Source organism: Fopius arisanus, unplaced genomic scaffold (genome assembly GCF_000806365.1).
Source record: "Fopius arisanus strain USDA-PBARC FA_bdor unplaced genomic scaffold, ASM80636v1 scaffold00027, whole genome shotgun sequence".
NCBI classification, from domain to species: Eukaryota; Metazoa; Arthropoda; class Insecta; order Hymenoptera; family Braconidae; genus Fopius; species Fopius arisanus.
Window position 1 is genome coordinate 559,433 of NW_011887766.1, and position 24,154 is coordinate 583,586.

General features: G+C 38.9%; 2 protein-coding genes across 4 annotated transcripts in view; one reads left to right on the plus strand and one right to left on the minus strand.

The window, feature by feature from the left end:
- LOC105265070 (uncharacterized) overlaps positions 1-21,218 on the plus strand; it is a 32,616-nt gene extending 11,398 nt beyond the window's left edge. For 2 of the 3 annotated variants that reach the window (XM_011302357.1, XM_011302358.1), the window contains 5 exons: positions 6,306-6,371; positions 13,978-15,320; positions 15,716-18,056; positions 19,718-19,870; positions 20,107-21,218. In XM_011302357.1, the coding sequence (XP_011300659.1) occupies positions 6,306-6,371; positions 13,978-15,320; positions 15,716-18,056; positions 19,718-19,870; positions 20,107-20,276 (4,073 nt within the window). In that variant the 3' untranslated portion in view covers positions 20,277-21,218. The remainder of the gene's footprint in view (positions 1-6,305; positions 6,372-13,977; positions 15,321-15,715; positions 18,057-19,717; positions 19,871-20,106) is intronic. The other variant, XM_011302359.1, reaches the window with a different exon arrangement.
- Positions 21,219-22,476, minus strand: mRpL24 (mitochondrial ribosomal protein L24). Its single transcript, XM_011302362.1, has 5 exons — positions 22,282-22,476; positions 22,019-22,204; positions 21,748-21,950; positions 21,478-21,664; positions 21,219-21,388 (listed from the first exon to the last, which is right to left on the minus strand). Exons 1-5 carry the CDS (start codon positions 22,375-22,377, stop codon positions 21,302-21,304), a joined length of 759 nt encoding a protein of 252 aa, XP_011300664.1. The 5' UTR covers positions 22,378-22,476; the 3' UTR covers positions 21,219-21,301.
- Between the last annotated feature and the right edge of the window lie 1,678 nt (positions 22,477-24,154).

Below are 24,154 nucleotides of genomic sequence, written 5' to 3' on the forward strand. Positions count from 1 at the left end.
TGCGATTGAGGAAGGAGAGATTATTTCTGTGTAGTAGTTTTACGGTGGGTGAAAGAGGGTAGGGAGTGAGGGAGTGGAAAGGGGATGGCCAGGCGGTGGTATTCGACGGCAGTGATGGCTTGGTGCAGGGCTCAAAACTGAGCTCCTCGGCAGTTCCACCACGACGCTCAAAACGTTCACAAGTGAACCCCCCCACAAATCGGTACAAAATCAACATTTGGTTTGCTCGTGTGTCATTGTTTATTCCGCCAGATACCTCTCATCAGTGGACTATTCTCCAATATTTATCCATCTCCAGTATTCATTGATTCATCATCATTGATCGGTGAGTTGAGTACGAGACTTTAACGTTAATCATTTGTTTCAAAGTCGTTTAATGGTCTAGTACATTTTTCACGTCACAATGCTTATCCAATCGGTCAATGCCTCGGGTGTTACATGGATGCCACGAGGCAACCGGTGATGTATAACTAACGTAACAGTTTTTGCCAAAAAGGAGAAAGAGAAAAAATACGAAATGAGAGGAATATCCTGTTTTCTCCTTGCTCTTTATATTCGGGGCGTGAAACTCCATTTGTAAGGAATACCCGATTTTATCTTGTGACACGAGACTTGCATTAACTCCACAACTGCTGGGGGAATTTACGATGCTGACCAGTTACACCATCACTTTTCGCCAGTTTATTTTTATTTTTATCATTTTTTCGCCTCTCGTTCATATCCTTCCGTCTTCCCTCGATTATTTTCACTCTCTGTTTTTGTTTTATTTTGATAAAGTCTCACTTGAATATCACTCGGACTGTTGTAAATCATTTTAAATGGGAATAATGGGTGGTTTTGTTTGTCAATTGGTCAGGGGGATAATAGTTGTGAATTGAAATTTTTCGTCCTTGACACTTTAAATCCCTTGGGCTGTGTTCGAGGCTGAAGTAGCGACAGTTGGATCTCGTACACGTGATACATTATATTCTTTGGATAATTTTGCAAGTCTCGAGAACACAACAGGGGCTTCTCTTTCTCCTCCACCCTCTTGACCCTGACAGCTGGCAATGAGCAAATAACACCTGTGCTAAAACACCACAAGTATTTTTCGTACAGCTTTCTTCAAAATTTTTCCCAGCCACTTGTACATTTATTTAAACCCCTACATTATCCTAACTCTCAGGCCATTATGCTCTATTAGTAAATCCACCACTAGGCATAATGTCAATTAATTATAATCATTGATGTTATAAAAATGAAAAGAACTGGCCTAAAATGTTCTGAAAATGATTGCTAACCTCGACATTAATGATCCCTGTGGGATGGAACTCGGAGTTTTAACGGTAATAATTACGGCTATTCTGTTTTGCGAGTTGAAATGACAGGAGTAATGCAGACGTCGACACTTCCTTTAATCAATTAAGCGAATGTCTTCCGGTTGTTCATAAACATCTATCATCGTGATCGTTTGTGCGGCCGAACGTGCGGCGCCAGTTTAGTTGGACGGTTAAAATGCCGCTTAAATGCCCGGAAAAAATAAGAGGGGCGAGCGGGAAAATAAGCGGAAAAATCGCTGAGACAATTAGACCCATTCATGGGTTTGCCTCTTGACGGGTAATCGAGGTATGCGTAAGTGTGCGTGTGTATTTCTTGGGTTTATTGAGAAGCAAGGCGCCACCGAGGTCTACCCGTTAGCCTGGGGTTTATTATTGAAACGCGTCGGTGCAGGGCTTCCACGATAAAACTTTGATCGGAGGATTAAGGGGATCGAGAACAGAATGTGGCTGGCTTTCGGCTATATTTAGATTATTCCAGCCCTAGAGGAGTTCATAGGGATGATCAGGCCATCCCTCCCGGAAAGAACATACGTTTTTAAAAAGTTTGAAAAATTTTCGTTGTAATATATTCTATTATATATTCTGTGATGCCAATGCAATTATTGTTGAAATTGAGTTAAAGTTAAAATAAGAAAACTAAGTTAGTCATTCATGTAAGACGGTTAAGAAAATTACTGTGGAACATGATATCATTAAATGTTCAATGGATTGAAAACTCAGAAAAGTTACTGCCTGTTTTTTGAAAATTTTCCCATGTATCATTGCCATGAGGGTCGAGTGAATTATAGTCAAATTGGAGCGATTTAATGAATTAGAACATTTGAGTTAAGTGACTGAATTTGTTATGTTGGGGAGATATGGAATTTAATAAGTTGGAGTTTATTTCTCTGGTCATTATGACATTAGCTCGAAAAGGGGTACGATTCTTGAGATGGAATGTTGAATTTTCTTCGTAGGTATTTCTATTTATTTCATCGCGTTTTAACACTTCAATAAATAACTGTTTATACTGCTGGGCATTTTCGCCTTTTGATTTTTTTATTTATACGCATCAAGTTTCAAATTTCTTCGCTGGAAATCGAGGCTAATTGGGTACTGAATAGTCATGTTTTGATTGAAAATCCTAAGAAACTAAGAAATTCTCATCTTTTTGTTGCTTAGAAATGTGAGATTTCCTTGAAGTTTCACGGAATCATAAAGTTTTATGAATCTTGTCCCCTAAATTCGATTCAATGTTCTCTTTGTTCTCTTCAAAATTTATGCAACACTGTTAGAGCATCCTTTGGTAGAAACTGTTAAAATTGGTGGCAAGACCGACTTTCATTAAATTTCCATATATATCTTGTTATTGAAGAATCACCAGATATTTTTTAAATCCAATAAAATTTGAATTTCTATACACCACGCAAAATAACTGTAAGTCACAGAAATTGAAGGAACTTATTGGAAATGGAATAGTTAAATTAATTAAGACACAGTTAATTAATTCTAATCACTATTTCTTTATTAAAATCGCACGAGGAAGAATACCGCCTGAACTCTATCAATACTTCCAAGAGACTAAAGACTAGCCACAAAGGCCATAAGAACATTCGCCACCAAAGAAAGAACCCTACAATGGTTTCTTGTGAAAAAATTGTTTATGTTTATACAAACTCTGAGGCGATTCCGTGGAGCCATCCATATCGATTCATTTTTGTAATGATCATAAATCATCATAAATCAGTTTAATATATTTCTATGAAGTTTAACTTGATATTCTAACAGAACTCTTTCTCTAAATCCTCGGTTCTCAGATAATTCAACTACAATTAAAACTTCATGAATATTCAAGAAGCCTGATGAATTATACACTAAAACTGAACTCTTAAAAAATGATCATTCTTTCTTATCACTATGGTTGCCGATTGAATTATCAGATGCTTCTATTTTCTCGACTTAACACTCCAATCTGAAAATGAAGACCTTATAATTGGGATGGTTAAGGATAAAAATAGGGTTCGGCTGGATGGTACCCAGATGGGCGGTCTCCCTCGTGCGGTAGTCAAAAAAGTATGAGAACACCCGTGGTTTACCACAATTTTGAAGGGACACGCGTGGCAATCCTTTGTGTGGTTAAAATAAAAATAGTGGAGAATGGTGAAAAAAGGGAAAGGAAGAGGGAAAGATTTGAGGGATCGTCCAGCGTGTAATGGAGGCGCATTTGCAACCTGGGAGAGTGGATTGGTGGATACGTGGGTGGGAATGAATTACACTAAAAGGCGCACAACAAGAGAAGACGGAATTGTCTAAAAAAGTACATATACGACTTTTTTCCACTATCAAGCGTCTGTGCGCACTCCTCCCTTTCCATCAAAGGGCATTGCCCACGGAAATCCTCAAGATGTTTCATTTTCTCATATATTTTTTTCTCATTTCTCCCCTTCTAGCCCCTAAAAAAAAACCAACTTTGAGGCTTAAAAATAGAATATTTGTATCGAGGGGAAAAGCGAAAGTCACGGGCCAAGTGGAGAGACTCTGGATGGGAGCCCATTGGATCCTAGCTTTTAGAAATAATGGAGAGAATTCATTCATATTTTAAAACGAGTTACAAAATTAAATTTCCTAGTGGTACAGTGAATTGTGTCTGTGTTAGATATTTATATTCACCAGCAACTTATATTGCCAATGAAATGGAGTTTACAGAGCTCGAGGGGTTTAAACACGAATGACTCGAATATTTTTTCCCTCTACGTTAAGATGCACTAAATATATACTCAACTCTCGACTGCCGGATGCACCAATAGTTATCATCTATCACAGTTAACAATTTAAACTCTTTAAAAGTGATTTTTAATAAATGCAAGTGTTACTGCACCTGTCAGACAGGTGTACAGCAAATGCCCTCGTTCCCTCAATTTTCTTGCTTACCCTCATTGTCCTCCTTTTTTCAAGTGCAAGAATAGTTGAGAGGAGAAATGTTAGGCCAAGTCAAGATGAAATAATCACGAAAAAATTGCCACGTCCTCTTCAAGTGCACTTGCAAACCCACTGCCTATCGCCTCTCGCTCTTTACCCCTTTTTTCTCGTATCCTTTTCGTCTCATTTCCTTTCAACACCCAACCACCAATTTGTCATAATTATTATATTTATCTTTGTTATTCACTTAATCCCGTCTCTTGACCGCTCTTTCGATACGGTTCATAAGTTTTATAAAGGGCGTATTGATGAATTCATACGGACAAAAAACTTGCTCTTTTGCAATTTTGATGAATCGCTGAATTTGCATAATTTGGGCGGATAATGGGCCTTTTTTTAGACCTTATGAATATTTAGTTGAAGCCAATGGACGTCTTCCACTCGACTGATCGGATACTCTATTTGCTCATAGGTCCACTATCCCCCTCTAACCATTCACCAAAACTAATAGAGGGTAACGGGGTAAAATGGGCTATTGTTCTTTATTGGATACTCCTCATTTTATCCCAGAAGTATCAATGAGCCTTACACGGCCCATTTCTCGGGCCCTTAAAACTTACCCAAAATTCTTCATTGAAAAATCTAAAAATGTGGAAAATTGAGGGAATACCTCCTCTGAATTTTCCATAAATTTAAATGATATCAATATAGCTTAATTAAAGTCAGAGGACAATTTAGCCGAATCTTCGGAAAATTGGAGTAAACTGGTTATGACTTGGCGAAATCGCGCCAAGAGTACTGGGGCGTACTTGTGAATCGCAGAGGACTAAAAAGGGAGTGAAGTAAGGAGACGAAAATAAATGGTGAAAATAAAGAATAAAAAAAAAAGGAGGAGATAAATAAAATGGAGGAATCGCTTGGATAACGGGGTCCAAATATAGTGTTGCCTTCCGAGTATACGTACGCTCTCCCCTTGTTGTATTGCGTATACGGAGAGAGGAGTTAGCTTGGACGGATTATTTCTGCGGTCAAGCTCCAGAGGCGGAGAGAGATGGGGAAGAGGTTGGTGTATAAAAGTGTAAAGAGCGTTCGCGGAGGAGGTAATACACCAGGGCTTGGGCTGTGGACGCACTTGGGTACCAGGGACTGGGCGAGTAAGAAGTTAAGATGGTCCAGCGTTCGCCCCATCCCCATCCTCTCATCTCTCTTTATCTTTCTTCATACCATCACCTACTCTTTCACTCTCCACTGCAGCCGGAGGTGATGACCTGCTCAAGGCCACCCGCTCCCAACCTCTGCGACCGAGAGTACTCCCTATTATTTTTATTATTATATCTCTATCCTTTATTTTTCCTCAATTAAACACTAATATAATGGAATATAATGAAAATGGAAATTTCAGTATTTAAAAATAAAAGATTTGCAGAAAGTTCAGTAGTAATTGGGAATTCCAAAGATTAGTGACAATCAAATTAAAAATGCAATTTAATCAGTTAAAAATTGAATAATATATTAGATTAAATTTTTCTTATTTCTACTATTTGTCACGTAACGATCTTTCGTGAGTTGATAGGGAGTTTTTAATTAAGATACTGCTTGAAATTCCAGGGGAACTGTCACTTGTTGGAAATCCATGACTAAACAGCTCTCCGACAATTTAGTTTGCATAAGTAGATAAGAAAAAAATGTTATCCTCGTGAATTGGTTCGTGCTTCAAGTGCTCGACCTTGAATAATACTGCACACACACGAGGAACTCTGATGCGTAATTGTAACAGTGTATTACATGGCACGCACTTGCGTGTGTACACCATAGCTAATTGGCGGGTATATATGCGGACATTCGATATAAAAGGATCGGGTCAAATGGAGTCAATCAGGCAGCTGTGTCCACTACAACTGGATGCCTATTACCCCGGATTCATTATCTCCCTTCTCCATATTTTCCTATTGAATTCTCGAGGTTTCCTCCCTCTCCCGACACATCTACCGCACCTCCCATTATTTTTCTATTTATCACTCAAAATACCAGTCCATTATCAGTCGAAACAATTTAAAACATTTTTCCGCTTCAATTTATTTTTTTCAGAGCGCGATGATACAGAATCCTTGAAGGGAGAGAGTACAAAAGTGGTGGATAAAAAACTCCATAAGAGTGAGTAAATTTTGTGCCTTTATGCACTTTGGGATAAACATTTAGTGAAATCTTTTCCGTAAACATCGGGGGAAGTAGTTTATCACTAATTTATTTCATTTTTCTCCGCTACTGCAAAAAAAAACCTGAAGTAGAGAAAATGGTCGAGAAACATAAGAGATCTAACAATTAATTTTAATTGCCCAGGAAATCATGAGCTACTGCAACTGGATTGAATTAATCTATTTCAATGGTTTTGTCTCGATTGAGGAGAGGCAATCACACTGCTAGAAATAAATTGAAATATCATGAAGATAAAAAAGTGTAGAATTTGCAGTTTCACCAAAAATTCAATGATCTAAATTTCCAGATTAATAGATTCACCTGAATCGCCGTGATTCATATGAATTTGAATGGAACAATTGAACTAAAATGAAACATCCTTGAATTTTCCGAAAAACTTTAAATTTTCCATTGAAATTTCAGTGAAATTGTTAGATCTCTTATGATTCACTGAAATTTCAATGGAAATGGCAATCCCACGATTGGATCACATTTATCCATAAAATAATAGCACAACATAACATCCTGAGAATTAGTTAACATCTAAGCCTGACATAGAAAGCTTCACCTTTAGCACTACTCTCATTTATCTAAAAAACCTGTTATCCACGTGCATTTGAGAGGTGTCGAAGTAAGAAGGATGTACATATCAAAGCTGCATAGTTGCCCCATGAGTTTGTTGAGAGATCTCTCCCTGGTTTAAACAGCGTGTCGGGCCCTGAAGAGATAGCGAGATCGGCGTGAGACGCGTTCACTGCATGCACCTCTCAATACTCGGTTAGACACACTCGTCGGTCTCGTGCCGCTCCGGATCCATCGTCTAAATCCAAAAGGTGTGGAGGAGGTGTTGAGTCCTCCACCAAGTACTCCACGAACTCGTCGACCAAGTGCTTCACGAAGTACTTCACGAAGTGCTCCACATTCAAATCTCCCTCGCCTACTCCTCTTATGATATCTTGGCCTTAACCATTCCTCTCCCTCGCGCCCCCTTTGTTTCACCCTTTTTTTTTTCAATTCCTTTTTCACTATTACTGTATGCGGTTATAACCACTACGGTGAAAGTTTTGTTGGAAAAGATAATTCGCCCTCGATCCTTCAACGTTACCTATACAACGAACTTCACATTGAGATTCATGACTTAGATACATCACGAGTCTTGAAATAGGATCGAAAAAATTGACAGAAGGAGGCTCCATTTAATATTAACTTTGGAGGTGATTTTAATCCTTGGGATGAGCCTTTGTATTTTTATATTGCAATTTATCCAGTATTTCTGTGGTTTTATCGGTTGGATTGGAATTTTTAGGGAACTGTCAATCGGATGACGAGTGATTTTCAATAAATACCAAGGTAATGCAATACGATACGGTTCTTATTCAACATTTTATGCAGTTTTGCATCGCATTTTGTTTCAATCATGGAGGTATTAAGAATATGTCAACACTCCCTGCTGTTCGCGTCTGTAATGCTCATGAGAAAATTCAAGAGGGAAATACACGTGGAAATTCGTAGCATTTTATTTGAGGAAGTGTTAAAAAATGGCAGTCAGGAATTTCTCAGGGAGTAATTCAAGGGGTTAAATGTATAAGTAATGGATTAGAGTGAGAATTTGGGACGTTCATTCCAAATATAACAAATTCAAACAGCTATCGCCCTCAACTCTACCTCCACCAGCTAATGCAATAAAAAAATATAATCCCATTTATACATCGTCAGATAATTCCCAGCCCGTCATGTATAATGCAAACTTCACACCAAGTCCAAATACCACATATTTTTTACAAAATACCCGTTGAAAGGAGAAAGTCCAATTTATCCGTTAACTCGCGCTGCAATTTCAATCCTACGATAAAGCCATCTCCACCTCTCAATTCCATAAACCCAGGCACATTAGTACACCTCTAATTAATACACCGATAAAAATGTCAACACGTTTTACATTTTTACCCACCCACTAAATGCAGAATATCTTAAATTTCTTCGGTGTCGCGCGTACTTCATAACTCCGCAATTTAATAGTCAGCCAAATGTTTTAACCCCGTCTCCCACTGTGCACTGGGAAAGATAAACAATTTACGTCACAGGCATCGAATGCCTTGAATTTTTATCAAATGAATTTTCAATAAACGTTCGAATAACTCAATTCACCTCATTGGGCTCTGGATAATACTCGCTCCCACGAAGTGTTTCCGCATTCTCCATGCCCGGCGTCTCTCGACCAGAGCGAGAAAAAGTACATTCACATAAAAATTCCTCCGGGTGCACCGAATTTGATAAATTTCTGTCTTGCATCCACAAGTGTCGGTGCTTTGATCGCTGAGGAAGTACTCTATTTTCGGGAATATATCCCTAATTTTCAGGAATTCAGGACACTCCTTTTTTTTTCACTGAAGGCTACACAGAAATTTCTATTAATTTTGAAAAACAATTTTTGCCGAATTAATAACCATTTGGAGAGACAAAAATAAAAATAAGGAATTTTGAAAAAAATTCACGTCCCTCCATGGATCACCCTAGATCCGACCCACAGGGGGTGGAAAAAAATCCACTGTTAATTATAAAATATTCGATTGCTTAGCAATAAATGGATGTTGTGGAGATTGGACCCACCTAGCGTGCCTTTTATACTATTGACACAAAAAAAAAGAAACCAATAAAAATCCTCTCATGCACATTAATGTGGAGAGAGTCTAGGTGAAGCGTGATGTAATGCGTGAATCACAGTGTGCGGTCATACAAACCGTTCTGATTTCTTCGACAAGCAACAGTCGAAGCTTATCGCTCTCTTGTTCACGGAGATTAGTCGGATAGTCGTGATCCAGCCGTCTGAGCGTTAAACAAAACTTGACAGTACCTTTTGTACTAATAAAAGCCATCATTCATCAAGGTCAGTCAATCATTTCTCTTATCCCCGTTCAAGTCGTGAGACGATTAACAACAATAGTGGCTCTGCCCGTTCTTCAAACATTATTCACGGGAAAACAACGACGAGAACCCTTCACTCCACACCCCATTGAAATTAATCCCCAATGAATTTCGAATTAGCAAACGAAAAACTCTGTCACTACCTAATTAATTTTAAAAATCCAAGACCACCGGCGGATTCGAATTCATTAAAGCAACTTCATTCATTCCCACTGGAGGAATTCCAAGTGTCTCACAACTCGACTTCTCGAAAACGTTAAAAATCCTAATGAATTATCCATTTGCCCCACAAAAACCTCAATGGGGTGCAAAGAATAGGCATTTGATTGGTACTTTCTATCAACCGGTTTAATTACGCCCCCTCGTCCAATCGGTTAAAAAAAAATGAAAAAAAAAATAAGAAAAAAACATTTTGAACTCTGGGTTCGACATTAGCACTCTGTAATGCGATCCTGACATTCGCCACTGGACTCCGTACTGATAGCACAACCCAAAACAAGTTCTCACATTACCCAAAACTTCAATGACTTGTTAATTAAGGAACGCCAGGGAACGTTGAGTAAGACCGCATTCAGTGGCCGATGACACATTTGTGATGTTTGTGATGATTTCTCATTAGTTTGTGCAAATATCATTGATCAATTAATTCACCTGTGGTATCGCTATGTGTCACCGGTTGGATTACTCATGAGTTGTTCGTTCTGCTGTCTGCTAAATGTGGGGTGAAAAATAAAGCCTGAGGTGGATGTGAAAAATGAGAGCAAACCAGTGACGTTGAGGCGTGTAGGGAGGAAATAAAAATGAATAAATGATGGATTTGTGGTGTTTAAAAAAGTGGGTGGAAAGGGGGATGTTGGAGTGAGGGGAAAGGGGGGAGACCATTAGCGATGAAGAGGGACAACGTCTATCTCGGTGACGACGTCGCTGGGTACAGACGACGACGACGATGACGTTCAACTGAATATGTGTATGTGTATGTAGCGGGGCATGTTTGTTCCTTTCAAGGGGGGGGCCCACTGGGCTTATCCCTTCCACGAACCGGTTGGCTTCTACCTCAAGCTGCATGGTTTAACCACGGAAGCTGGCCTCGACGAGCAATGTCGCCCAGTCTTACCGCAACCATCTACCTGGTATAACCCATATACCGCCCCATTCTCACAGTTTAATGTCATATTTCGTTTTTATATTCTGCCACGCGGTTTTTTCCTCATCATGCGGTGATTTTTAGCCAGTTGAGGATTTTATATCCCCTGGGTTTATGGAGTGCAAAACGAGGATTTCAACAGCCAGGTAATCCTTGATAACAAACCTATCAATGTAGCGCGAGATTTTTTATTTATATTAGCTTTTAACATTTTTTGAGGTTTTTTTTTTTCAAAAAAAACGATTTCGTTTTCTTACCGAATTTGTTCTGGTATACGACCAATTATTGCCTCGTCGATTTTCGCGTGGCCGACTTAATGGGACTTTATCTACTGCGGCGATGATGAACATTTGTCAATACATTTTAACACATATGGCGAATCCACAGTACATACCACCGGTGTGACGCACTAAATCCCCGGTATCTGCTATCGGAGTGAAAAAAAAAAAAACGAAAAATCGAGACAGGCTTAAACCTATTAGACTGCGTACATTCCCATCTGCAGGCGCACAAAGCGATATCGCTCTGTCGGAGTTGTAGATACATGTATGATTACGATTATAGGTTTTGCGATGATTTGCCGATGGTTTGTCCTCGGTATGAAGTAAGAATTTTGATCGCAAGTTATTACGTAGGGTTCGTTGTCGGTTGAAGGGTGTCTTTAAACCGGTAAAAGGTGAATGAGTACTAATTTCTGATGGTATTGTTCGGTAAGCTATTCGAGATGAAACAAGTGATTTTGCAACATCCGTTTTTCAATGGTACTAAAAATACCCAGAGATAAGAAGAGTGCAAATATTTAATTATGGTACGCATGGCCGATATTAATGTATATGCGTTAGAATGTTGAAATCCTTGGAGTGGAGTTGAGAAGTGAATTGGCCAGGGTATACAAATGGGCCCGGTAATTCCCCTCGAATTTCCGTGTGTGAAAGACAATTGTTATAAAGTGCAATTTCACCTATTGAAACAATGAGTCCTAACGATCTACATAGATTGAGTGTCTAGGAGGGTTCGGTGACCCCAAAAGGAAGGATGAGAAGAAATAATAAAATATACGAGAGTCGATAAAACCACGATTATTTTCTATTTTCATCTCTCTCAATTTAGCCCCGAAGCTACTTCGTCCAGGATGAATGATCAGGCTCATCAACAAACAATAACGCTGGTACTTGCCGAAATAAAATAACTCGTCAGATGGATGAAATGATGTTTACGCAGCTGGAGCTCGCTCCGAAATTAATGCCAACGAAACATTCCACGGGGAAAAATCAAATTATTTATCGTGATAACCGAAAAAAATGAGGGGGAAGAGGGGTTCGCAGAACTGAAGTCTCGTTCCACGCGATCCAACCGACAAATCGGAAATTGTTGGAATACCTAGACTGATCCGCGACGACCGTGAGACTATGTCGGTGCCGTAGACTCTAGTCATCCGACCACTTGTTCTTTTTTTTAATTCATTTTCTTGTATCATTCTCTCGCTTATTTTTCCTCTTCCATTATTTTTCCAGCATTAAAACCCACAGTGATAGGGTCCGTTAGGTCATCGATTAGTAGCAAAACTAACGTGACATTATGTCTGGATAAATCCGAGGCTTCTACTCCTTGTAAAAACTATTTTTCAATCAATTGAAATTGTCAAGATAAATTGATACCTGAAAAACTTCATTCCAAGTAATAGAGCCATACTTAACTGTTATTCTCATATTTGTACTATTGCTATCGACGTTTTGATTGTACGCTTGGAGAAAAAAAAAATTATATTTCGCAGACAGCAGATTTTAATAAAAATATCAGTAGACTTGTTTCATTACAAATTGCCACGTCTTTTATCAATCGGTAATTAAAACAAGTGGGGACAACCATTATGAGAAACTGCGTATAGTTGTTGTTGCTAAGAAACTAGCAACAAGCTTCCGAATAGATTTTCTGAAAATTGAAAAATAACAGGGATAATTCCATCATCTTATGACTTGAACAAGAACGCTTTCAGAGAGAAAATTTACGGTTCCCCTTTATTCTGTATTTCAATTGGAAATTCGATACTCCTTAAAACATCAGTGAAACACTGGTCTGATGAAAATGCCAATAATAGTACGAGACATTTCAATCAAATATTTTTAATGGTGTAATCGATGCATGAATGATTGAATAGAATTGAATACCATTTGGTGGAGAATGAATAGCGAGATGAATAGTTCACAGTCGATTGAATGAGAGAATAAATTTGAATACCCAGAGCCAACTCATTGTAATTCTCTATCAAAAAACAGGATCATCTGATAGCCCATAACAAGTACATTAATCGGGCAGAGCCTTCTATTTAAAAAAAAACTCTAGCTCCCCAGTACCACATGAAATCATAAATCCCGACTGTCCTTTTCCGATAGTAAAAAATCAGCGCAACAATGTTGCATTGATTTCCCTATTTCATTTCATTACAGAAATATCTGATTGTCTCGGTATCTATAGCATGTGGCCCGCACCACAACATGTTCAATCGTTAACTCAAATCTTTTCAAATGAAAAACCTCAGCATTATTATTCCCGCATAATTCAACGTCCGCGTACAAAATGAAACAAAACGTTCCATAAATTTCGAAATATACCGCCGAAACGATCGCACTGACTTGATAAACTCCTTAAAACAAATGCGATCGGTATGTTGTTAAGTATAACAACTAGATGATAAATACAAAATAACCCGTAGTGTTGACATTATCGTTATAAAAAACAGCTCGACGCTTTTGACCAGTATAACACAAGACAGCAGAGAGAAGCGAAGGAGAGAACCCCCAAGTGTTTTTTCTTGTTTTATTGCTGAACAATTTTTGTCCCCAACGAATCGTGATAAAAGCATTCTATACCCACTGGGACTTGCCCCAGTGTATGATAGCGGTAATAATTCAAAGTGAGCAGGATACGTAAACGTCGTATCACGCGCATGACTCTCACGTCTACTTTTTTTTGACGATTAAAAGAAAAATCCTTTATTTCCTTGTATCATTGATTGATCCTCAATATGTAGGCGTATACTCGAGTTGACTGCTGCGGGATTGAAGAATACCGCTAATTGAATATCATGGTATCACAAATGATGCGTCCAATTGTCATTCTGATAAGCAATAAATTATTACATAAACACCGTGCAGATGATAAAATGAGTTTATCCGTGTTAAAAATTTCCATGACAAATAGGTGAGAGAATAAAAAAAGTGAAATTTATCATTTTAACATTAAAAGAATGTTGATTGTTATCCTTCTAATGGATTTTAATGGACATTCACTGTACCAACATTACTCAGCAACAATGAAATGCCGCAAAAGTGATTGGAGATAGTGAAAAATAGATTCTCACACCTATGTATCTCGTCTCGTCATAAACTGACATTTGTTTGATTATTTGTACAGTATGTAGTTGGATGCTGGATATTGAAAAAGTTGAATTCCGAGTGAAATTCACAGTGTTGTTTTTTGTCTTCTGAAAAACAGGCGCGGTAAATGGTAGGATGGACAACTGTGGAGGCGGTCAACGCCTGCCCCCGGATGGGGACGAGTTTCCAGCGGCTTACCAAGAGTTCAGCGCCTCTGTACAGCAGTACCAATACGTTGTAACACCACGTACCACCACAATGATAACCAATGGAACAATAAATGATACGGAAAAATACAAAACATCTAAAGCATCGCAAGTTACTGAGACCCGTATAACATCGCAGTACATAGTTACGAGTAAACCAGATATATCCTTAAAACAAACAGACACATTGAACAAGGTAAATTCCCACCTGGAAGATAGCAAGAGAAATCCCGTGACATTTACGAATACATATACGAGGGATAATAAGCAACGGTGTGTACAGGGAGTCGTGCTGACTGAGAAGAAAATCGAGATTGCTGGATATTATCCGAAAGAATCAAAGATCGATAATGAAACGACTGGTAAAGATAATCTGGACAGTCCTCCACCGTTGCCACTAACAGGACCACCTAGCTACGAGAAAGCAATGGTGCACAGTAGGATGGCAAACGAGACGTGTGTTAATTCACGGAAATTTTCGTTGAACGGCGATTTAAGGAGTCGGGACGATAAATCAGAGAAGTCAGTGAGGGATAAGATAGCTATGTTCTCCAAGGGCAGTATCGAATCACCACTCTTTCCGAATAATCCCGCGGCCAGCATCGCTGTCACATCGAGACGATTATCCAAGTATAAATCATCCGAGGATTTCTTTGTCGATGATGATAATAAATGCACCACCATGCAAAATGATCGTTACTTCAGCTCTTGCGATCTTACGGATTCTGCTAAAAGTCATTCTGATTTATCGATCAGTGGGGGAACAGAGAGACCGCCTTGTCCGCCAACATCATCACCACCGGTGGAATCAGTCGGCCGTGTGACAACACTTTCCACTAAGACATCAACCAAACCAATGGCCACACTAAAATCCGGATTATTGACTTCATCGGCGAGTTTAACTGACGTTAAATCTGTCATTAATCCGTCTAGATCCAATGGCGGTGGACTATTGTTGGAGGAGGGTAAGAATATACCGGCATTAACGAGGGCAACTAGCTTCTCCGGTGGAATTTCTTACGGTGAATTACCGCCTGCCAATGGACAAGTATCCAGGGCTAATTCGCTTGCATCGACATTCCGTCGTACTGAGGATATGAGGAGAACCAGTCTGAATCAATTGATCGAACAGAGAAGGAAAGGAATTTCAAAGCTGAGGGGACTTGTTATACCCGAGAAGGACGCTGTCCCTGTCGATCAGCCAATAATCGATCTTCCAGAAATCAAATCGAGGGATTCTATTCTAGTGCAACAGGTACACTTTTAATTGTCACTTCTTTAACCATCAAATTCCTCGCATCATTCCCATTATTTCTCTTTCTTTGACGATGATTTATGTAACTCTCAAGATTATCCATAAAACTTACAATACACCTAGAATTATTTTTGCAAAACCCCCTCAATCATTTTCTTTCTCGTAATTCGGATACTTTCTAATGAAAGCAATTGTGGTTGAGATAAAGACGCATGAATATCATGAGGAGTTTTTTACATAAAGCTGAAAAATATACGAGACTGGGATCCTTAATATTTTCAATTTATGATCCACTCAAGTTATTTATTGAGGCTATAAACCATTAATTCCCGGCTTTATAATGTAAATTGACAAATATACTCAATAATAATTTTGCCCATTATTTGTGATTGCAGAAGGTCAGTATAATTGACAAGTGGGGCTCACAGGGCTCTCTAGCAAGCAATACCAGTACCCAGAGTATGCCGATAAAGACAACGACGTTTAAAATGCCAGCGCCGCAAATCCTTCCAAAATATTCACCAGCATTCAAACGTAAAAGTCTCACAGTTTATGGCTCATCAAATGTCACATCACCCTCAAGCCAACAGACTAGTCCAGCCACCACAGTGACGCCCACTGAGCCCCCCAAGAGTTTAGAAAGTATCTGCAGTCCAACTAGAAGTGACTACAGCTTTGAATTTGTATCATCCAGTGTATCACCCGAGAATATACGTAATCGCCCGAGAACTGGACAGAGAAAGATACGTGGGGATTACGATGACTCGGACAATGATTCAGCAGTTAGTAGTTCACAGAGTAGTATATCGAGGGGTTTCAGTCCACCAACATCACCAGTACCATCTGATCGCTCCAATCTGTCATCCGACAGATCCTATTCAATAATGATGGATACTAAAAACTACTTAACGAGTGACGGACAATTTTCCAAAAATGAGGGCTACACAGTCGAGAGAAATTATTTGAGCTCGAATGGCTCGTCGAGTGGTAGCAGCAGTGCCAGCAGCAGTGGCAGCAATTCCAGTCACTCTGATCCAAGGTCACCACCACCTGAACCCAACGTGAGATTCACTGGAATTCCACAGAGGCAGATGCTCAAACGATCGAGCAGCACTGAGACAACCTGCAGTACATCGTCAACTCTCACCTCGGGCTCACAGGCCAGTGCTGAGTCGTTGTCCAGGCGTGTACTCAAGCCCCAGAGTGTCGAAGCCATCAATCGAAAGAACATTCTTGCCAGTGCTAGGTGCCGAAGCGGTAGAGATCTCAACGGTTCTCCTCTCATCCAACGTAAATTCTCCGATGACGAAGAGATACCGGTTGCTCAGCGCAACGGAAAGTATGATAAAATTCCTAATGGGAATTGTAACAGTGAGACAACTCCCAAGAACATTAAAATAGCGTACGTCGAGGTTATCGAGGATTTGGTCTCCAACGATGAGCCGACCATCGTGGAATCTCCAAAATATCTCCCTAAGAGAACGGGAGTGGGGTCGTCATTGGCACTCAAAAAATCCCCTAAACCTGATATAATGCAACCCTCGGACGACCTGAAGAATTGGGTGCGAACGGAGGTCGAGGCGTTGCTGATCGAAGACAGCACTTGTTTGGAAAAAGTCCAGGCTTTACAGACGAGAATACCCAGGACTCAATCGTCATTAACCCTCGACGAGGCAAACGGTACAGCTCCCATGGGAGTGAAAAGAATGCCCTCGGTCGAGCAAATCGATAGCTCCTGCAAGAAAACCATCGACTCTCACAGCGATGATTTACTAACAACATTGACAACAAAAAGCAGATCACGAGCGCCAATTAGTTTCGAGGACGGTGCAATACTGCGCTCAAAATGTCAGATGAGTCTGGAGGACATTCTAGCGGGTAAGGCTGAGCCAAAGCGCCCTGAACCGCACTTGATTCACTCAGTTTCTCACCGACGACTGTCTGTCGACTCGAGAGACACTAACAGCATTGTAAAACCGAGGGTAATGGAGTCTGAAGACAAAACATTCGTTTCAAAAATACCCACGTACGGGAGATCGAGGGGAGATGCCGTTGACGAGTCCAATAAACTGGCTGACAGGTCAAGAACCTCGAAAATTCCCATGCAGAGAAGTTTGGGAAGGAGGAGTGCAAGTGTCACTGACATGAAAAAGGCACTGGAAAAGACCGACTATTCTACCAATCATCAGTCTCAGCATGGGGTGCAGGGTATCCACCACAGGTGTCCAAGTTTGGATAGCAGTGTTGAGGAGAGTATTCGTCCTGTTGGAACGGAAAACGATGCTGAACGATTTTATGGGGAACAGTTTGGCAGCATAAGTTCATTGGCCAGCAGTACAAGTTTGATATCACAGCAGGAACTCGCCTTGCTCGTTGAAGAGGCAAGTCTTGAGGAAGCTAGGGGATCTCACGAGGTCATTGTGGTTCTTTTGCACAAGGAGAATCCCAGTGGCAGCGTGGGCATCACTCTGGCTGGCGGGGTTGACTGTGAGGTCAAGGAGATCACTGTACATCGGGTTTTGGCGCACTCGATTGCCGACAGGGATGGCAGAGTCCAGAGGGGCGATAGGATATTAAGTATCAATGGGAGGAGCACCAGAGGCCTCAGCCACAGGGAGAGCCTCGCTGTTCTTAAGCAACCCAGGTCCGAGGTCGTTCTTGTCGTGTCCAGGATTAGGGTCGAGGAGGCTGGCAACCTCAGGACCAGGACCGAGTCCGTGGAAACTATTGTCGAAGGTATTTCATTTTTCTTTTCTTTTCTTTACTCAGAGCCTCAAAAACATCATAACAAAAGAAACAATAGAAAAAAATACAATTTAAAATATCATGAGCTAATAATAACGCAAAATCTAAATACCACGCACACAGAGATGGAAAATCGGTATCTAAGTAAACACAATAAATGGAAGACTGAGCAACTCTGAATTCCACAAATCAAATCCAAGACGGAAACAAGGGTTAAATTATTCATTCAGGACAACGGAAGGGAGAATCGGAATTATGATAATGATGATCTTATGTGCCTTTATTATTATTAACATTTCCACTGTGATATTGTGTTATTTGGAGCGACCAGCTCAAATCTCCCATCATTGTCTTTCCCACTGAAATTGTATACTAAGAATTGTTAGGGAATTTGAAAAATCTATTACGTTTAAACGTTTCGTAAATTCACTGAAACTTTTTTTATGCAAAATTCAGCAAAAATCTTTTACCAGTAATATTATCTTTAAATATTTACTAAATTAGGGCCAAGTGGCGTTTAAATAGATGATGGTGATGTTCAACTATAAATTGTGAGAGAGACTCCAGTGGAGAAATAATTGCCAAAGTACCTGGACAGCCTTAATTGAATATTCTGTAATTTCCTCTTTGTTAATTAGCTCAAGTATCGTTTTCGCTTTACAACCGAGAGTTGTTATGGGCAATTCATAGAGAAAATGGTGCATTAAAATGACGCACGATGATACTACGATTCAAATGATGGGTTTTTGCATTAGGAAATCATACCCCCACTGATGTTTATGCGATTAAAATTAATGGAGAAAGGTCATGGTTGCAACTTTTATGAGCATTTCGGGGATGTCTGGATGGATGAAAAAGGATTTCATAGGCGTACAGAGATCACCTTTTTGTGGGAGGGATATCGTTCCATTTGTACAACTCGGTGTTATCGGATATGTAACTACATTCTCTCCGGTATTTTTTCATACCCCCAATAACATTGATGAGATTCAATCTGATTACAAGTTACGTTCCGCTTTCTTATATCCATAAAGCTGATATTTTCCTGGTAATGAACTTAATGAAGTCGTATATTACCTCTCTAAGTAGCGGAAAATAAGCCTTGAAACGGTATGTGACATTAGGTTTTTATTTATGTATGGTTGGGAGGTATGAGCGTTTCAGAATAAATTGCGAAATTCCATACTTGGGGGATAAGTGAACTTCTATTTTTAACTTTTACTCGTTTCAATTAAGGCGATTCACCCTGAATTCCTCCCAACAACATCGGGAGGAATCTAAATAGCATGGAGGATAACGATTTTTTACTTGAAAACGAAAATTAAAGAAGAAACGAATATAAATAGGTGGAGAAAGACGAGAATTTTAATTGAAAATTTATAAGGCTGATGCTGAGTTAATTTGTTATGATTACCGGCAAATTCTTTGAAGTTGATTGAATGATGCAATTAAACAAGAATATCGAGTTTTTCCCTGTTCAACAATCAAGAAGATTTCAATAGAATGATATTTTACATGAAGAATACAAAAATCTCGAAGTGTATTGAATATTTCTTGGAGTGTGACTAGGACTGTGTGGTCAGTGAGTCTTTTTCCACCAGAAATAAATGACCGGTGGGGATGGACGCTTAAGGAGTAATTAATTTTTGCAGGATTCGAAAGTAATGGAATGGAAGACACCGCATGGGGCCCCCCAACTCGTGTGATCATCTTTAAAGACGGTGCTGGTCTGGGTTTCAGTCTAGAGGGTGGCAGGGACAGTCCACTGGGAGATCGAGCCCTCGTTATAAAAAAAATATTCACTGGTAGGTTGCGAAAATGTGCCACTCAATTCTCCACATAATAACAACACATAATTCAGTGCCGAAGTGAAAACTAAGATAATTCGATAAGAAAATTGATTTTTAGAGAAAACACCAGAAGGCATTTTTTAATAGAAATTATGAAATTAATTCAGCTCCAAAAGAACGAATCTATGATATGAATCAGTATCTGACTTTACCATTTTATTACTGAATGAATTATTCAATTGATTTATTAGGTGGTGCTGCTGAGAAAACAGGTGCCTTAACTGCTGGCGATCAATTGCTGGAGGTCAATGGAAGTGATGTGACCCGCCTATCGAGAATTGAAGCGTGGTCCTTAATGAAGAAACTACAGGATGGAGAAGTTAATCTCCTAGTCAGGCACCCAGCCACCAAGTCATCGTGAATATTCAGATTATTTAGTCATATCGATGAAATAAACAATGGCGAAACGGCTAACGTTCAATAATAACTACTCAACGAATCGCAAAAGCAGCTGCACAGCTTTATCCAGCAAATGGAAATACCAAAAACGTAAATATTACATTTACGTTGGTCGTGAGAAGTCTATTGCATTTAGACTAGAGCATCCTTGCCTTACGTATTAAAACAAAAAGTAATATAAATTGTTCAAATTTTCTTCAGACTGCTCATCGGAGGGAAACAATTGCGCGATGAGAACTTTGATAATGAGGGGGGAGGGGCAATTATTATTAATTGTGTGCCAGTTAGACACACATGCTTGAGCCATACGATTCTGCGTAGAACTTAATGTTTTTTTCTTTATTTTTAATGGTAATTCAATCATTGAATTGTAACACAGTGCTGGCAGTGCAATAATTATGGTCAGGATATGGCATTAAAGCTTCTAGTTTCAGTCAGAATTATCTAGCTTAATATTTAAAAAAGTGGAAGAGAAATTGTAAATATATTTGTATTCTGAAATTGGCTGAGGCACGAGAGGATCGAGTGGAAGAGCAAGCGCAATGGATGGAAAGTGTCAACTTAGATAATATAAAAATGTTGCTAATTTAAGAAAAAGTCTATTTTATGGGAGTATTTAAATTGTAAATTTGGGGGAATGCGTTTGTTGATTATCGTGCTGTGATATGGGAAGGATCGGCCTATGAGACTAAATGATTAATGTTTGTAAAATTGTGTAAATTTCATTTCGAATTAATTTTTCGTCGTTGAATCACTTTCTGTTAGTCAATATGCATTTACTTATTCAGGCGCTGTTAATGTATCGCTTATTTTTCTGTCTCTCAATGTTTTGTATCTGTATTTTTTCTCTTTTGATTCGCAAACAAATTGTGTTGATGATGTTTAAATAAATGATTTACGAATATTGGAATTTTTGAATTGACGTATGTCTTAGTTTAATTGTCTATTGATACAAATAAAAGTCGGCTGAACAAAGGATTTTCAGGTTTAGTACCAGAAGGTCTTTTGAGGTACTCGATCCTCTTTGATTCCCATTTTATCCATTATATCCATCTCGAATGTCTTCAGTTCAGGCTGCAATATAATTTTATGTTGCGAATTCTTTTAGTAATGAATACTGGGAAAGAAGTTGGAATTAATGAATTATTATATTGAAAGCATACTTTGAAGGTAATTTTTTCAATGGCTTCTCTGGTCGTGTCCTTAGGCTGCTCTTTGTACAGATGTGGAAGTTTGTAGTCTATCGTTTCCTTGGATGTCATCGGAATAGGGATTATTCTTCCTGTTCTCGTTGACACTCGTACTTTTTCACCGTCTTCTGTCCATCTCCATTCCATTGTACACGTATTTCTTTCGACCCACAAATTAACAAAATTAAAATATAGAATTCCTGTTATATATGTGCTATAATAAACAGAATGCTGAAAACGTACAGGTCCGCTGGATCAACCAGAGCAATGTCAGTGGTGACAAGAAGAGGCTGTTCCTCCAGGATAACAATGCCAGGAAAGTCTTTAGTTTTCCCCATAATCCTCATTTTTGTATTTAAACCTTCAACAATAACCCAGTTCCTCTCCTGGATGATTTGTTGGATTAATCCTTGCTTTCCTTTATCACGTCCCACGAGTATTTCGACCTGAGCATAAAAATATAGTAATGAAGCCCATCACCGATTTAAGTAAGCAAAAAAATAGGATATCTTACTCTGTCTCCTCTGAACCAGCTCCATTCCTTGATGGGCTCCACTAGAACTGGTGACACATTTTTCCCTGGGAAGTTCTCCATGTAAAATTCACGTGTCCATGGACGTTCCTTTCCGAATCTGAACCTCTCCCTTTGCACTACCGTCGGGATAAATCTAGGGTCTCCTTTCGGCGACTTCCAATAGATCTTTGGAAAAGTGAGATAGGATTTTTAAATTCCCTTGAGGTTACCACTGGCATTTTGAATGGAATTCAAAACAATACCTGCTCCATTTTACGTCTTATGAAACGTTCTGGTAAATTAGCGAAATGCTTGGACCAGTAGCCCAGCTCGGGGAACTTGAACTTCGGGTATCTCATCACTGTCTAATTAATATGAGAAATAATTGAATAATACCGTTTTTTTTAACTTAAAGTTAACCCTTTATAACCCCAAAAAAACACTGATGTCACATGACTGGTGGCACATGCGCCGGACTACCGAGACTTCTACTTTACCGATCATTTCAAATATATCTTGTGAGACTAAGGCAACTCGATAATTTTTTATTCATTTTCCTTTATTTCACATATATTTGCCGTATAAACAATTATAAAAATTGCTGGGCAAGGAAAAAAACAAAACCAAGAAAATTCTTTTTCGTCACATATATATCAAATTCACTTTCAGTTGGAGGAAAAATACAAGGGAAATGTATGTAAAATCGTATATAATATAAATATAAAACATATCATATAAAAAATACCAATTTCGAAAAAAGTCATCGTAAAGAAATGGGTTGATCATATCAAATAATGAACGATTGTTATAATTCTAAGGATGCCAATTATAGGATGTCCACATCCGGAGCAATTTGGTGACTAAAATCAAATGATATCAAATTTCAATATTTCAATGGAATGAAATTACTGAGGATAATCTGGAATGCGTTTTGTATACACTCCGCCGAACGCACGTCTTCGATGTCGTGTCATATGACACACGATTCGAGGCACACTGGTGTCTGTTATCGGAAATTTTCGTCATCACCCGATGAAATATACATTTATACCTTGACCACCGGGATTGGGAACCAAAGGCGATTATATGCACAATATGCGATAACGTCAAACAATACGAACCGGAGATCGGCCAAACAGTATCAACTTTCTCATCAACATAAAAAACTCTTATTTTTAAATTTTCAAATTTCAATTTAATTTTTAATGGGTTGTGTTTCACAACTCTATGTTCTAATTTTTTCTTTATTCTCTTTTTGAATTCCAGAATTTTTTTCAACAGGTACATTCCTTCCAGACAGAATGGACCATTTGTAGATTGTCCTGTTTCTTGAGTCTTCGTTCTGCTAATTTTCTCCAAGAGTTCCACTCTGCTGATATTTTGGAGAGAATATCTGGGGAATGGTATAGATTTTTAATCGTAATTTCTCAGTCGATTCATCAATGACCAGAAATTCAATTAAATAACCGAGAATGAATCAGAAACCAAGCGTTCCAATCGTACGTAAACAAACAATGGTGGAAACCCAATTATTTGGCTCTCAATCTCGAACTCACGTCTTTCTCTTGAATAAACACTCATGAATGGTGAATGGATGATTAACAGAAAAACCCAACGTACACAAACAAATAATAAAAGTCATTAAATTCACGGTTTCCTGTGATATAATTTTCTCCTGCTCTTCTCCAATTTTTCTTCCAGTTCTCTCAAATGTTGGACATCTTTCCGACGTTAATACGACCAAGCGACCCGTTGTAATAGATCGCAGGAAATAATGGAAACACTTAAACTGTTTATGACCGAACCAGCCCAACACGTGGACCAACCCCATAGACAAAGGGACTTGTCTTTGGGGTAGACCTCACATCCTGGACGCACTGGTGGCTCTTTAAAGAACTCTCGAGTAAGCAATATTGGACGTTAACAACTCAGCTCACCTTATATCGAGTCTTTAACTAAAGTTTATTTTTTAACAATAAATGAATGATCGAGTCATAAAATAAAATTGTTGGCGATATTATTTCACCTATACAAACTCACTCTTACAAATGTGTTCATAAATTCTCCAGGAATTTCCCTGGAAAAAAAAACATTCTTTTTGATTTTATGAATATATCAATTGAGGTACAGTAAAAA

Excerpts from the sequence above, each read along its gene's own strand:
- mRpL24 (XM_011302362.1), bottom strand. The coding sequence starts at position 22,377 with ATGAGATACCCGAAGTTCAAGTTCCCCGAGCTGGGCTACTGGTCCAAG. Across the intron at positions 22,205-22,281 it reads TAAGACGTAAAATGGAGCAG|ATCTATTGGAAGTCGCCGAA; the intron begins GTATTGTTTTGA and ends ACTTTTCCAAAG. Across the intron at positions 21,389-21,477 it reads TTGAAAAAATTACCTTCAAA|CCTGAACTGAAGACATTCGA; the intron begins GTATGCTTTCAA and ends ATTATATTGCAG.